General features: G+C 46.9%; 1 protein-coding gene across 1 annotated transcript in view; it reads right to left on the bottom strand.

Moving 5' to 3' along the window:
* The window catches only part of LOC124622349 (nuclear exosome regulator NRDE2), a 160,152-nt gene that overhangs the window by 29,987 nt on the left and 113,715 nt on the right, over positions 1-16,450 (bottom strand). The window contains exon 12 of the mRNA XM_047148026.1: positions 2,217-2,441. Coding sequence (XP_047003982.1) covers positions 2,217-2,441 — 225 coding nt within the window. The remainder of the gene's footprint in view (positions 1-2,216; positions 2,442-16,450) is intronic.

A 16,450-nucleotide genomic window follows, 5' to 3' on the forward strand; every position in this document is an offset into this window, starting at 1 on the left:
CCATGGTATTTTTTGGACATAAGCTTCTCATTCTGAAGAAAATTTATTATATCCAGACTGAGAATATGTTCAAGGATTCTGCAGCAAACCGAAGTTATGGATATTGTCTATAATGTTGCGGGTTCGGTCTTTTACCCTTCTTATATACAGGAGGTGCCTGCACTTTTTTCAGGTTGCAAGGCACTTTGTGCTGGGTGATAAATGTTAGCTAGGTAAGAGGACAATGCCATAGAGTACCCTTTGTAGAAACAAACTGGGATTCCATCCAGATCAGATGAGTTGTTTGCTTTCAAATCTTTGAGTTGTTTCTCTACATCAGCGATGCTTATTACTGTCATCCATACAGAAGTCTGTTCGATGGTCAAATGACAGTACTGGACATTCTCCTGTGTAAATGATGTCCTGAATGTAAAATTTAAAAATTCCGTTTTCGTTTTGCTACCTCCAACTGCCACACCAGCCTGGTTAACAAGGGACTGAGTGGAAGCCTCAGACCAGAATTTTATCAGGTTTTCTCACAGATCTTTGGCTAAGGTATCATGGTGGTGGTTGTTGTATGCTTCGCGCATCAATCTTTTCACAGACACAAACCTTTGCTTGTCTTCATTTATACGTCCTCTTTTGAACTGTGAGTGCAATAGCCTCTGCTTCCTCAGCAACTTCCGAATTTCATTATTAAACCATGGTGGGTCTTTTTCATCCTTTATCCACTCACTACACACATAACTCTCCACACCATGATTTACAATCTGCTTAAACTTTGCCCATAACCCCTCTATGTCCACCTTACTAGAACTAAGTGAAATGTTAACAACAGCTTATCTGCTCTATCTGGCAGAAACACTCTCTTAGCCTCCTCGCCTGATTTATTAACTTTAGTAACCATAGTTACTATAATGACATCATGATCGTTAATCCCTGTTTCTATACTGACACTGTTGATAAGATTTGGCCTATTTGCAGCGACATGTCTTAAGATATTTCCATTGCATGGGGGCTGTTGAGCAAGCTGCTCAAGACAGTTTTCAGGAAACATGTTCAAAAGTACTTCACACAACTGTCTATCTGCATCCCCACAATGACTCCATAAACATCCCAATGAATACTTGGTAGGTTAAAGTTGCCTCCAATTCGTATTGCATGATCTGGGTACTTATGTGCTACTGACAGCAGACTTTCTTTGAATGACTCTAGAACTGTGACAGGAGATTGGGTGGCCAGTAAAAAATTCAACAAGTAAACTCACCTAGACCTGTTATAGGCGACCACAGAACTTCACTGTCTCATTCAACTTCAACCTCAATGGAGACAATATTTTTGTCAGCTGCAATGAATATTCCCCCTCCTATGGCCTTTAATCTGTCTTTCCGATATATGAGGTGTGATTTAAAAGTTTTAAGAATGGATCCGCTACTGCTTACTGGTCTGACGGGCAGGAATATGGAGGGTGGGGAGTGAGTCATTGCATTGTCCTTGAACGCCGTCTGACAGGAAACTCCCAGGATACTGGCAAAGTTTCTTTATCACAGTGTAAATGCATACAGATTGTGGAAAAGTGTGTGAAGTGATGTACCAACTGGCCAGCAAAATGGAAGCAGACAGATGGACACTAACAGAAAAAAGCTGCCCATATTGACATAACCCAACACCCAGCATTATGCTAGAAACAGACACGTAACTTTCAAAAAACCATCTGAAGATGAACCTGAAAAGATTTGAAAACCAGTTCATTGAATAATATATAACTACTCAAAAAAGTGACTGGCTGCAGTTTTATGTACTTGACGTACTGCAAAGTTGAATGTGATGATTACCCTCGGCAAATCAGTCAAAATAGCACAGATTATCAGTATTGGTGTACATGCTTGTTGCTGATAATTTCTGTCTTCTCCTTATGCGAAACTCATACCTGTTTCTGTGACCTTATCCCTCAACAAGAGGAGGACAAATTTGTGTTCCTCAGGTACCACTTAGAATCATAAATTTTTCTGCATTGTGTACTTCTACATCTCATCATAATTATGTGTTTGCAGCCATCTTATAACTTATACTGAGCCAATCCAACGCTAATCACCTTCTAGTAGTTCACTATCGCTGAAATTAAGCAACACACTAAACCAACTTGTGGAATTTTACAATCATGAGAGCTCTAGATCTGTTAATTTTTTAATCACTCATGTATATGTTCTTCAGAGTATTGAGTTTCTGCTACTCACTTTGTTACAAGGTCTCCGGAGCCTTCAAATTTTGGAATCAGTTTTTCAAAGAGAGCGGTTGCTGCCAATGGTGACTCTGTGAGGTATACCATCCAAGCATGGCACGTTACCCAGTCTACAGCAGCATCAGGCAACAATATTTCACTCCCGTCTGTATCCCCAGATGGAGAATCGTTCAGCAACTCAGCACCAATATGGACGAACTTGGAAGCAGCTTCTGTAATTCTGAAAAATATTGCGTCTGAAAGCCTACGTTGAGAAATGGTTTATGTGTAACATGCTTCAATTTCTTTATTAAATCACAACCTTGTTCAGTAATATATACAAGTGTCCTACATAACAAAACAGAAGTAACATAATATCACCACATTTTGTCTTTGTAAATGAGAGTCTGATATTTACAAAAGGCACATTCTGTGTTCTACAGATCTAATTTCATGGAAGATAAGTTCAAAAACCAGGACAATGTTCCAAGCGATGTTTTTATTTATTTCTGAGTATATTCCTCTGAATCTGATTGATGAGTAGTTTCAAAGAGAAATAAGAAAATAATAAAGAGTGCAATACAAACAATACATTTCAAGACTGGCAAGCTAAACTGCAAGTGCAATGTGTACTCATCCACAGCCTGCAAATGTGTACAACTCTTGTGTATGTAAATTAAAACAGCAAGATAATTATATTCACTATTTTCCATATTTGTATGTTTTTTGCACATAAATATTTCAATATTTAATCAGATCACAAATTTCCCTTTATTTTACAAACTGCATTTGCAGCATTGTATATGACTTCCAATATTTATAATTCTATTACCATGTTCCATACACGTTTGAGTATAAAATACAGTTACTGAAATCTTCTAAATGAATAGTGTTAAACAAAGTTCGAAACTTGTCCTGGTAAGTATTCTTAGAGAATATGAATTAACTATCACATGTTGTACACTAACCCCTGACAGTGATTGTTCATGTGTGATAATACCACGAAATATCCCATAATGATAGCCAAATGGTAACCTCTCATTCCCTACAGACTTCCATTTATTCCACGGGCTCACAATGACCCAGTTGGGTGACCATTCAAAAAAGTGAGGATCTTATATATTTTGTAAATTTTGTTTACTAATGAAATTTTATGAGAAAAATTAAGCAATAAGTGTAATTATGCTTTGGTGAGCATTCAACACCAAATACCAAGACATAGAAAATAGAAACTGGTTGCTACGATTTACACAAGTTTCATCTTCGTTAAAGGTTTGAATTACAATGTTCGCAGCCAGTCATAGTCACGTGGTAGCAAATATTTTATCAAGTGCACGTACTGGCACATAGGTGATGACATTTCACTTCTTACAAACATTCAGATATTTTCAATAATGGTGTCCTTGAAAATCATCAAATACACTAAGCTATTTGCAGCTACACTAAGCTATTTGCAGTTACTGATTACCTGCTGTCTTGTACCATTCCACTCAGCATCTATATTTACAATGCAGTATACACCCACTAAAATTAAATAGTTGAACATAATGAGCAGCTTTTGTTTTAACTCTGTTATTTCTCCAACATGCAGTATTTCCACAATTTATTCTTATTACGCTCATTTCTGAGAACAATGTTTGTTCCCATCAGTGCCTTCTGATTGATGTCATTTTGCCCACCCTTTAACTTACATACTGATGACAGGCAATGATTTGTGCACCATAATTTGATTATTGTCTGTAAAAATCCACAGTCAATTCTTACACACAGTTCTTATTTTCTTCTCCATGGAATGGATTTTCCTTCATTTACATATATTTCTTAGACATTTTTTTGTTCCCTGTTATGTTAAAGGTAACTTTTAAAGTTCCAGCAAATTAATATTCACTGTGTGCTCCAGATATCTTTACATGCATCAGCCTTGCTACAGTAGAGCTTATCTAGCAGCCAATAAGTAGACAATCGCTGTTTCTCTCAGCTTCACAAAGAAACTTTCATCTCTGTTTATTAGTTAAAGCTGCATGATTATACGCAGGACTAGAAAAGTGTCTCAAAGTACCCTCATTTACTTTTTTCAATATCCTATCCAAGGCTAATAACATGGCTATCTCTTTGCATGGCACAAACAAATCATCCTATACTAGTGTCCACACTTTAGCTATTATCTATTCAGTGCCTGTAGAACCAGGCTAACCTGAGGGGATGGGAAAGAGGGAGAGGGCATGGCTACTCCTCCTTAAAGATGAAGTTGTGCTCTTCAGTCTGAAAACTGGTTTGATGCAGCTCCCCATCCTGAAACATCCTGTGCAAGCCTCTTCTTCTCTGCATAACTTTTGCAACCTAAATCCACTTGAACCTGCATACTGAAGTCAAGTCTTGGTCTCACTCTACAATTTCTACCTCTCACACTTCACACTACCTCTCACACTTCACACTACCTCTCACACTTCAGTAGCACAATATTTCAAATGCACCTCTTCTATTTTTGTCTATACTGTTCACTGTCCACATTTCATTTCAATGTAAGGCTACAATCCAGCAAATACTTTCAGAAAAGATATCCTAATACTTACACCTGTATTATTACACGCTAACAAATTCTTTTTCAGAAATCAAACAATGGAAAATCCAGGATGGAATTTAACAACATTAGAGAAGGAAAGTTGCTACTCAGCATATAGTGAAGATGCTGAGCCACAATAGGCACAACAAAAAATTTGCACAATTATAGCTTTCAGTAATTAAGGTCTTTGTCAGCAATAGACACACATACACACATATACACTCACACAAATGCAATCTGCACACACGTCTGCAGTTCAGACATCTGAAACCACATTGCGAGCAACAGCACAAGTGCATGATGGGAGTGGCGACTGGGTGGGGAAAGGGAGGGATAGTATGGTGGGGGTGGCGGACAGTGAAGTGCTGCAGTTTAGACGGAGGGCAGGAGAGAACGTGTGTGTGTGTGTGTGTGTGTGTGTGTGTGTGTGTGTGTGTGTGTGCGCGCGCGCGTGTGCGCGTGTGTGTGTGTGGCGGGGGGGGGGGGGCGGGGGGGGGGGCGAGGCGTAAGTAGCAGAAAGGAGAAAAATAAAAATAAAAAGAAATTAAAAGACTGGGTGTGGCAGGAAAATGATGGCTGTGTAGTACTAGAGTGGGAACAGGGAGGGGGCTGGATGTGTGAGGACAGTGACTAACGAAGGTTGAGGCCAGGAGGGTTATGGGAACGTAGGATGTGTTGCAGGAAAAGTTCCCACGTGTGCAATTCAGAAAAGCTAGTGTTCGTGGGAAGGACCCATATGGCACAGGCTGTGAAGCAGTCATTGAGATGAGGGATATCATGTTTGGCAGCGTGTTCAGCAACGGGGTGGTCCATTTACAAACTAACCACTCTCCCTGCATCAGTTCCCATATTTTTCCGTGTTATCTCCCGCACCTTTCCAGTGCCACAGAATCTTGTATCTCTACCTATGAACCCTTCCCCAGCCCCCACACTTGCTACGTTCTATCCCTGTTTGCACCCACTAAATCCACCTCATCCAGCCACTTTGCTGTCCCCCTTCTTCACGCTAATCTGCTCTCAAACCTGCTACCCACAGTAACAAACACATATTTATTAATTATTAGTTATTCTCTACTTTGAGCCTTGTGGCTTCTTGCTAATTTTAGTGAGTTTTCATCTTCCGCTATCGCCGTCTTCCTCAGATTTCATCTCGTTTTTTCCCCTTGTGCATCCATTTCGTCCTTTCCGTGATTTCTCACACGTATTTGGGTGTATTTTTGCGTAATTTTTCAGACGTAATTCTACTTTTTTTACATAATTTTTCGCATTTTTTGCACCACCATGGATCCTTACTCTTGCCATCTGAGTCAATACAGAAAAATTTCCTTATCCCTAGTCAGATCCCAGTTCCACATACTGTTCCTGTGTTGTTGCTTGTCTCATGAAATCACCACTAATGGCCTTACCACCAAATTACCCATCTCGGGTTGCCACCCCTCCTTCCACAATAACCTCCACCTGTTCAGATTCCGCCAATCCTTAGCCCTCACCAACATAGTCCTGCAAAACCATATCAACCAAGCCCAATCCTCCTTGCAGTAACTTCTCTCCATTTGCAAAATTCTCCTGCTATGTAATCCAAAATTCCTGGAACCCATAACACACATTGAAATTCTTGCCCTGCAGGAACTTGAGCAACATCCAAAACGCCACCTCAAAAAGCTCTCCATCCTGCTCACTTCCTATTCCCGCCTTGGAGTACCAGTACCTACAACAACCTCCAAACCTCTCCCATGGCCCCTCATAGCTGACAAACCCTGTCTCACAGACCTACTACACTTAACCCACCCTCCAAAACTCCCTCCCACCACCACAGAACCTGGAACCTAAACAGACCCACAACACAGTCATGAACCTTTCCTCCAGAAGCATTAGTCACACAGAAATATCAGTCTTTTCCAAAGGCCTCACCTTTTGCCCCACTCCCAAATTCAATCACGCAGGACTTGTTAAAGACCTTCTCTCCTTCTCCCAGTCCCTACAGTCGAAACACTTTTTCAACACCAATCAGACTCAACCAAAGACCAATACTGAACCTTGCCTAACTCAGTTCACTCCTCTATCCTACCGTGATCCACCCCCGCTGCCTCCAAACCACCCCGTTAACTTTCCAGAATTTCTTAACCTCGAACCTTGCCTCACCATCATTCCCCAAATCCCTTAACAGGCAAACTAACCTTACATCTGCAGAAAGAACCACAGTCCACCATCTAAAAACTGATTCTGACCTTATAATCCTACCAGCAGACAAAGGCTCCACCACCGTTGTTGGTTGGTTGGTTTGGGGGATTAAAGGGACCAGACTGCTATGGTCATCGGTCCCTTTTTCCAAAGACAAAGAACACCCACAGAGAATAAAAACGAGGAACAGAAGAGATCACAGACGATACAGAACAAGAGAAACTGAGACAAGGACAAGACAAAACGAACTAAAACCACACAGAGTGTGACGGTGGTTGGCCGACCATAGAAAGAAATAAGGAAAAGCCAACCACTTAGAAACACATTAAAAAAATCAGTGTAAAATCATAGGCCAAAGGCCAGAATCAACACAAAACGATAAAATAAAACAGAAACACTCAGAGTAAATGATAAAATCCCCCTGCCCGAATAAAACGTAAAACTAAGTCAGCCATAGTGGAGTCGTCTGTTAAAAGGGCAGGGAGCGTAGCAGGCAGCGCAAATGTCTGCCTGACCACAGCTAAAAGGGGGCAGGCCAACAAAATGTGGGCCACTGTCAAAGCTGCCCCACAGCGACATAGAGGAGGGTCCTCCCGGCGCAGTAAATAACTGTGTGTCAGCCGAGAGTGGCCAATGCGGAGCCGGCAAAGAACTACTGAGTCCCTGCGAGTGGCCCGCAGAGATGACCGCCACACAGCCGTCGTCTCCTTGACAGCACGGAGTTTATTGGACATTGCCAGTGCGCGCCATTCATCGTCCCATAGCGCCAAGATTTTGCGGCGGAAGACTGCCCGCAAATCAGTCTCTGGGAGGCCAAGGTCCAGAGATGGCTTGCTGGTGGCCTCTTTCGCCAGGCGGTCAACATGTTCGTTACCCGGGATACCGACATGACCGGGGGTCCACACAAAGACCACAGAGCGGCCGCAACAGGCAAGAGTATGCAGAGACTCGTGGATAGCCATCACCAGACGAGAACGAGGGAAACACTGGTCGAGAGCTCGTAAACCGCTCAGGGAATCGCTACAGATAACGAAGGACTCACCTGAGCAGGAGCAGATATACTCTAGGGCACGAAAGATGGCGACCAATTCAGCAGTGTAAACGCTGCAGCCATCCTGCAAGGAACGTTGTTCGGAACGGTCCCCTAGAGTGAGCGCATACCCGACACGACCAGCAACCATCGAACCGTCAGTGTAGACAATACCAGAGCTCTGATACGTGGCCAGGATAGAATAAAAGCGGCGGCGGAAGGCCTCTGGAGGGACTGAGTCCTTCGGGCCCTGTGCCAGGTCCAGCCGAAGGCAAGGGCGACGAACACACCATGGGGGTGTATGCAAAGTAGCCCGGAAAGTAGGTGGAACAGTGAAAACCTGAAGCCCAGAGAGAAGCTCTTTGACGCGGACCGCTATTGTACAACCAGACCGGGGCCGACGATCTGGCAGATGGACGACCGACCGCGGGAACAGGAGACGATAATTTGGATGTCCGGGCGAGCTTAGAACATGGGCAGCATAAGCGGCCAGCAAACGTTGGCGTCGGAACCGCAGGGGAGGTACACCTGCCTCCACTAGTACGCTATCCACGGGGCTGGTGCGGAAAGCACCAGTGGCAAGGCGTATCCCGCTGTGGAGAATTGGGTCCAGCACCTGTAACGCAGATGGGGATGCTGAGCCATAAGCCAGGCTCCCATAATCCAGACGGGACTGGATTAACGCCTGGTAGAGCCGCAACAGGGTAAAGCGGTCGGCGCCCCAGCGGGTGTGGCTCAAGCATCTCAGAGCGTTTAGATGCCGCCAACACATCTGTTTAAGCTGCCGGATATGAGGCAGCCAAGTCAACCGGGCATCGAAAACCACCCCCAAAAACCTGTGGGTCTCCACCACAGCAAGGAGTTCGTCGGCAAGATAAAGCCGCGGCTCAGGATGGACTGTTCGGCGCCGGCAGAAATGCATAACGCGGGTCTTGGCTGCCGAAAACTGAAACCCATGGGCCACAGCCCAAGACTGCGCCTTACGGATAGCGCCCTGTAGCTGACGTTCAACAGTTGCAATGCCAGTAGAGCTGTAAGAAAGGCAGAAGTCGTCAGCATACAGGGAAGCAGAGACAGAATTACCCACGGCCGCAGCAAGCCCGTTAATGGCTATTAAAAACAGACAGACACTTAAAACAGAGCCCTGTGGCACACCGTTCTCCTGGACGTGGGAGGAACTATACGAGGCCGCGACTTGCACGCGGAAGGTACGACGCGACAGAAAATTGCGGATAAAAATCGGCAGAGGACCCCGAAGACCCCATCCATGAAGCGTAGAAAGAATGTGATGACGCCATGTCGTATCGTACGCCTTCCGCATGTCGAAAAAGACAGCGACCAGGTGCTGACGGCGGGAAAAGGCAGTACGGATGGCCGACTTCAGGCTCACCAGATTGTCGGCGGCGGAGCGGCCTTTACGGAACCCACCCTGAGATGGAGCCAGAACGCCCCGAGACTCCAGTACCCAATTCAAGCGCCGGCTCACCATCCGTTCAAGCAACTTGCAAAGAACGTTGGTGAGGCTAATGCGACGGTAGCCGTCCACCTCCAGAGGGTTCTTTCCAGGTTTCAAAACGGGGATGACAATGCCTTCCCGCCATTGCGACGGAAACTCCCCCTCGACCCAAAGACGGTTGTAAAGATCGAGAAGGCGCCGCTGGCAGTCCACTGAAAGGTGTTTCAGCATCTGACAGTGGATGCCATCTGGCCCAGGAGCGGTATCAGGGCAAGCAGCGAGGGCACTGCGAAATTCCCACTCACTAAATGGAGCATTGTAAGATTCTGGGTGGTTGGTGCGAAACGAAAGGCTCCGACGTTCCATCCGCTCTTTAATGGAGCAGAAGGCCTGGGGGTAATTCGCAGAAGCGGAACTCATAGCAAAATGCTCTGCTAAGCGATTTGCAATGACGTCGGAGGCAGTACAAACTGCTCCATTCAGTGAGAGCGCAGGGACGCTGACAGGTAGCCGATAGCCGTAGACGCGTCGAATCTTGGCCCAGACCTGCGATGGAGTGACATGGAGGCCAATTGTGGACACATACCGCTCCCAGCACTCCTTCTTGCCTTGGCGGATAAGGAGGCGGGCCCGCGCACGCAGCCGTTTGAAGGCGATAAGGTGGTCGAGGGAGGGGTGTCGCTTGTGACGCTGGAGCGCCCGCCGGCGATCTTTAATCGCTTCAGCGACCTCAGGCGACCACCAAGGCACAGCCTTCCGCCGAGGGGACCCACAGGAATGGGGAATGGCAGATTCGGCAGCAGTAACGATGCCGGTGGTGACCGATTGAACCACCGCATCAATGTCATCGGTAGAGAGAGGCTCAAAAGCGGCAGTGGAGGAGAACAAGTCCCAGTCAGCCTTATTCATAGCCCATCTGCTAGGGCGCCCAGAAGAGTGGCGCTGTGGTAGTGACAAAATGATCGGAAAATGGTCACTACCACACAGGTCGTCATGCACACTCCATTGGACAGACGGTAAGAGGCTATGGCTACAGATTGAAAGGTCAATGGCGGAGTAGGTGCCATGCGCCACACTGAAGTGTGTGAAGGCACCATCATTTAACAGCGAGAGATCGAGCTGCGACAATAAATGCTCAACGATGGCGCCTCGACCTGTTGCCACTGACCCACCCCACAGAGGGTTATGAGCGTTGAAGTCGCCCAATAGCAAGAAAGGTGGCGGCAATTGGGCGACCAGTGCAGCCAGGACATGCTGCGAGACATCACCATCCGGTGGAATGTAAAGACTGCAGACGGTAACAGCCTGTGGCGTCCACACGCGTACAGCGACAGCCTCTAAAGGCGTCTGGAGAGGGACAGACTCGCTGTGCAGAGTGTGAAGGACATATATGCAGACGCCACCAGACACCCTTTCATAAGCTGCTCGGTTCTTATAATAACCCCGATAGCCACGGAGGGTGGGGGTTCGCATTGCTGGAAACCAAGTTTCCTGGAGAGCAATGCAGAAGAAAGGGTGAAGGCTGATAAGGTGGCGGAGCTCAGCTAGATGGTGGAAGAAACCGCTGCAGTTCCACTGGAGGATGGTGTTGTCCATGGCTGGGAAAGGCGTGACGGGACTGGGAAGGCAGATTACGCCACTGGGTCACCTGCTGCCTCCGATGGAGCATCCGTGCAAATGCCATCCATTGCGTCCGCGGGACCGGCAAGAGCGAGGTCCTCAGCGGACGCCAGAATCTCCACCTCGTCCTCAGAGGCAGAGCTTGTAGGAAGCGGCGGGATCGGTGCCACCGCATTACCGTTGGTCTTGGGGACTTTCTTCTTTTTGTGCTTGTCACGCTGTGCCTTCGGCGCTTCAGGCTGCATGGGCTTCACTGGGTCAGTCTCAGGGACAGACGACGACCGCAAGGCCCGACGACCAGGGACTGGCGGTTGTTTCAACCACTTGCGGGCGTCCGCTTTTCCACTGGTCGGAACTTGCGAAGGGAGGTCCCCAAGGGATCCCTTCCTGGCGAGAGCAGCCGAAGAAGTCTTACGCTTCTCCGGCTGGGAAGGGGGAGCTGATGTCCCCGAAGGTTGGGAGGGTGTTGCTCCTGAAGAAGATGGAGCAGGAGCAACAGGGTGTGAAGTGCCCCCATAAGCAAGGGGGCCGGTGGATGCTGACCGATCTTAGAGCCGATTCGTGATGACGGGAGAACCGTCGTTGCAGCAGCGGCGTAGGTTGACGGCATTGCCACAGGATGGAGCCTCTCATATTTCCGTCTAGCCTCGGGGTAGGTCAGCCGGTCCAAGGTCTTATATTCCATTATCTTCCGTTCTTTCTGCAATATCCTACAGTCCGGCGAGCAGGGGGAATGGTGTTCTCCGCAGTTAACACAGATAGGAGGCGGGGCACATGGAGTATCAGGATGCGAAGGACGTCCGCAATCCCGACACGTCGTGCTGGAAGTACAGCGAGATGACATGTGCCCGAACTTCCAGCATTTAAAACACCGCATCGGAGGAGGGATATATGGTTTCACATCACAACGGTAAACCATCACCTTAACCTTTTCGGGTAAGACATCACCCTCAAAGGCCAAGATGAAGGCACCGGTGGCGACCTGATTATCCCTCGGACCCCGATGGACGCGCCGGACGAAGTGAACACCTCGTCGTTTGAGGTTGGCGCGTAATTCATCGTCGGACTGCAGAAGAAGATCCCGGTGGAATATAATACCCTGGACCATGTTCAGACTCTTATGCGGCGTGATGCTAACGGAAACATCCCCCAACTTGTCACAAGTGAGCAACCTCCGTGACTGGGCAGAGGATGCCGTTTTTATCAACACCGATCCAGACCGCATCTTGGACAAGCCCTCCACCTCACCGAACTTGTCCTCTAAATGCTCTACAAAGAACTGAGGCTTCACGGATAGAAAAGATTCCCCATCAGCTCTGGTACAGACAAGATATCTGGGCGAATACGTCTCAGTGTCACGCAATGCCTGTCGTTCCTCCCATGGTGTGGCGAGGGAGGAGAACGATGTGGGGTCATAAACGTTACCTTTAAAATGGGCTCTCGAACGCTTAGAGACGGCTGACGGCTGGCCGCCAGCGACAGATGATGTACCACGCTTAATTGCGGGTCATCCGCCCTGATGCCACCTACTCCGACCAAGGGCCCTCCCCACGGGCGCCACCCAGCCACAGCAAAGGCCACCTGGCAGGATGGCCATTGCCGGGAGTCCTGATGCCCCAGGGAGATGGGCATCTACTCCTTGGCATACGTGGGGAGTGAACGGCGCAGGCATCAGTAGAGCGATCCCTGTGTTGTCAGGGGGCTACAACCAAGAGGGTACATGGCGACCCCACCACAACGGACTGGCTACCGTGCTGGATCTTAGGTGCAAAAATGGCCAAGGTCGTCGTCACAGTTAAAAGAAACACTGCAGAGTGCAGCGTGGTAATCGCCCAAGAGATCGAAAACGAGCGGGACACCATTGCAACGACGAGAAAGACGGCTATAGGTCTAATTGCACGAAGGATACAGTGCACCATGTAAGGCGCCCTTCCCCAATTGGCTCGCTCTTCGGAATAATTTAGATAGATGGAGGTCAAACCCGAGAGGGGACCATCACATAAGGCCGAAACGTTTGAGACTCCTTTTAGTCGCCTCTTACGACAGGCAGGAATACCGCGGGCCTATTCTAACCCCCGAACCCGCAGGGGGGACCACCGTTGTTTTGAACTGTAAGGATTACCTTGCAGAAGGACTCTGTCAGCTGTCAGATACTTCCACCGACAAACCTTGCCACAGTGACCCCATTCCAGTAATCCAGCAGGATCTCCAGTCACTACTCAAATCCTTAGGCCCATCCCAGAACCTCTCCCCAGAGTCCATCTCTCTACTTATCCCTACCAACCCCCACACTCCCACCTTCTACATGCTTCCTAAAATCCATAAACCCAACCACCCAGGACAATCCATTGTGGCCGGTTACTGTGCCCCCACTGACAGTATCCCTGCTCTCGCACACCAATACCTTCAACCTATTACCCAGAACCTATACTCCTAAACAAAAGATACCAATCATTTCCTCCACCGACTCTCCACAGTTCCTGTCCCTTTACCACACGGTGCCCTGCTCGTCACTATTGATACCACCTCTCTGTACATTAACATTCCTAACGCCCATGGCCTTACTGCTACTGAACACTACCTTTACAGATGACCTATGGATTCCAAACCAACAACATCTTTCCTAATCACCATGACCAACCATATCCTCACCCACACTTACTTCTCCTTTGAAGACATTATCTACAAACAAATCCAGGGTACGGCTATGGGCACCTGCAAGGTACCATCCTATGCCAACCTATTTTTGGGCCATCTAAAGGAATCCTTCCTAAAAACCCAGAATCCTAAACCCGTCACCTGGTTCAGATTCACTGATGACATCTTTGCTACCTGGATTGAAGGTGAGGACACCCTATCCACATTCCTCCAGAACCTCAACAATTTCTCCTCTGTTGCTTCACCTGGTGCTACTCAAACCATCATTCCTAGATGTTGATCTACACCTCAGAGAGGGTTACATCAGTACCTCCATCCATATCAAACCTACTAACCACCAGCAACACCTCCACTTCAACAGATCCCACCCATTCCATACCACGAAGTCCCTTCCATTCTGCCTAGCCACCCATGGTCGTCACATTTTCAGTGACAAGCAGTCCCTCTCAAAATATACCGAGGGCCCACTGAAGCCTTCACTGACCATAATTATCCTCCTAACCTTGTACAAAACCAGATCTCCTGTGCCTTATCTTTCCAGTCTCCCACCACCTCCCAAAGTCCCACAGTCTGGCCACAGTGGAGCAAACTCCTCATAACTCAGTACCATCCGGGACTGTAACAATTGAATTACATTCTCCGCCAGGGTTTCGCTGACCTCTCGTCATGCCCTGAAATGAGGAATGGCCTGCACACTATCCTTCCCACCCCTCCTATAGTGGTATTCCGCCGCCCACCGAACCTACACTATATACTCGGCCATCCTTGCACAACCCCTGCTCCCAATCCCTTACCTCATGCCTCATACCCCTATAATAGACCTAGATGCAAGACCTGTCCCATACACCTTCCTACCACCACCTACTCCAGTCGGGTCACTAACATAACCTATCCCATCAAAGGCAGATCTACCGGTGAAACCAGTCGTGATTTACAAGCTAAGCTGCAACCACTTTGCTGCATTCTATGTAGGCATGACAACCAATAAGCTGTCTGTCCACATGAACGGCCACCGACAAACTGTGGCCAAAAAACAAGTGGACTATCCTATTGCTGAACACACTAACAAACATGATATCCCTCATCTCAATGACTGCTTCACAGCATATTCCATATGGATCCTTCCCACCAACACTAGCTTTTCTGAATTGCACAGGTGGGAACTTTCCTGCAACACATCCTACATTCCCATAACCCTCCTGGACTCAACCTTCGTTAGTCACTGTCCTCACACATCCAGCCACCTCCCTGTTCCCACTCTAGTACTACACAGCCATCATTTCACCACCACATCCAGTCTTTTAATTACTTTTCTTTTTATTTCTCACCTTTGTAATACTTATCCTCCCCCCCCCCCCCCCACCTTCTCTCCTGCCCTCCGTCTAAACTGCAGCACTTCACTGTCTGCCACCCGCACCCTCCCTCTCCCTGGCCCAGCCTCCTCCTTACCCCCACCCAGTCGCCACTACCATCATGCACTGCTGCTGCTGCTCACAGTGTGGTTTCAGTTGTCTGAGACTGCAGACGTGTGTGCAAGTTGCGTTTGCAAGAGAGAGAGAGAGAGAGAGAGAGAGAGAGAGAGAGAGAGAGAGAGAGGGGGGGGGGGGGGGGGGTGACAAAGGCCTTAATGGCCGAAGGCTATAATTGTGCGAATCTTTTTCAGAAACGGTTTTATTGCTATTGCCAGTATACATTTTATATCTTTTCTACTTCAACCATTGTTAGTTATCATGCTACCCAAATAGCTAGGGGACTGTGTTGTATCTAGAGGATAAGGTATTTAGGAACGTGATATATTTTGGTTGGTACTTCTCGTTCAGTGACTGATTTTAGAATCATGTGAAGAAATGTGCTTTAGAGATCACCATAAGTTGTTCCTGGCATATTCTACAGTGTCTGTTGTTAGACATGATACTGTGTTTTCTGCAGCATTTGAAAATATTTTGCATTCTATACATTTCAGTCCTGTGATAATATATCAAAGCTATTTCAAATATTTATGTAATTCTTCATTTGCGGAATTTTGTAGGGAGTAATATGCTATATATTTTTTAGAACTGTTTATACAATATGTAGACAGTTAAGCTTCATCTGTCAAGCACAATCTTGTACCTGGAAATAGAAGAATGTCTATTACTATTGAACATGTGATACTTGCAAATGCACTGAGTTTCATGAGTGTCTTAACAATTTTACCCGTCTTGAGTATGGAAATTTGAGTTACGTTTCCATCAGATTCTAACAGACAGATGATTAACCTCAGTACTGGCAAGATTTTCCTGACTGGAATGCTTTAAATTTGAACAGAATATTTGTTCCTTCGCACTAGACCATCTGTCATGCACAGTCTTGTACCTGGAAATGACCTAGTAGATAGTGTCCGAAGTTGCATGTGGGTTTTCGTGGATGATGCTGTAGTATACAGAGAAGTTGCAGCAATAGAAAATTGCAGTGAAATGCAGGAAAATCTGCAGCGGATAGGCACTTGCTGCAGGGAGTGGCAACTGACACTTAACATAGACAAATGTAATGTATTGCGAATACATAGAAAGAAGGATCCTTTATTGTATGATTATACACCAGCAGAACAAACAGTGGTAGCAGTTACTTCTATAAATATTTGGGAGTATACGTACGGAACAATTTGAAGTGGAATGATTATATAAAATTAATTGTTGGTGAGGCAAGTGCCAGGTTGAGATTTATTGGGAGAGTCCTTAGAAAATGTAGTCCATCAACAAA

Source organism: Schistocerca americana, chromosome 7 (genome assembly GCF_021461395.2).
Source record: "Schistocerca americana isolate TAMUIC-IGC-003095 chromosome 7, iqSchAmer2.1, whole genome shotgun sequence".
NCBI lineage: Eukaryota > Metazoa > Arthropoda > Insecta > Orthoptera > Acrididae > Schistocerca > Schistocerca americana.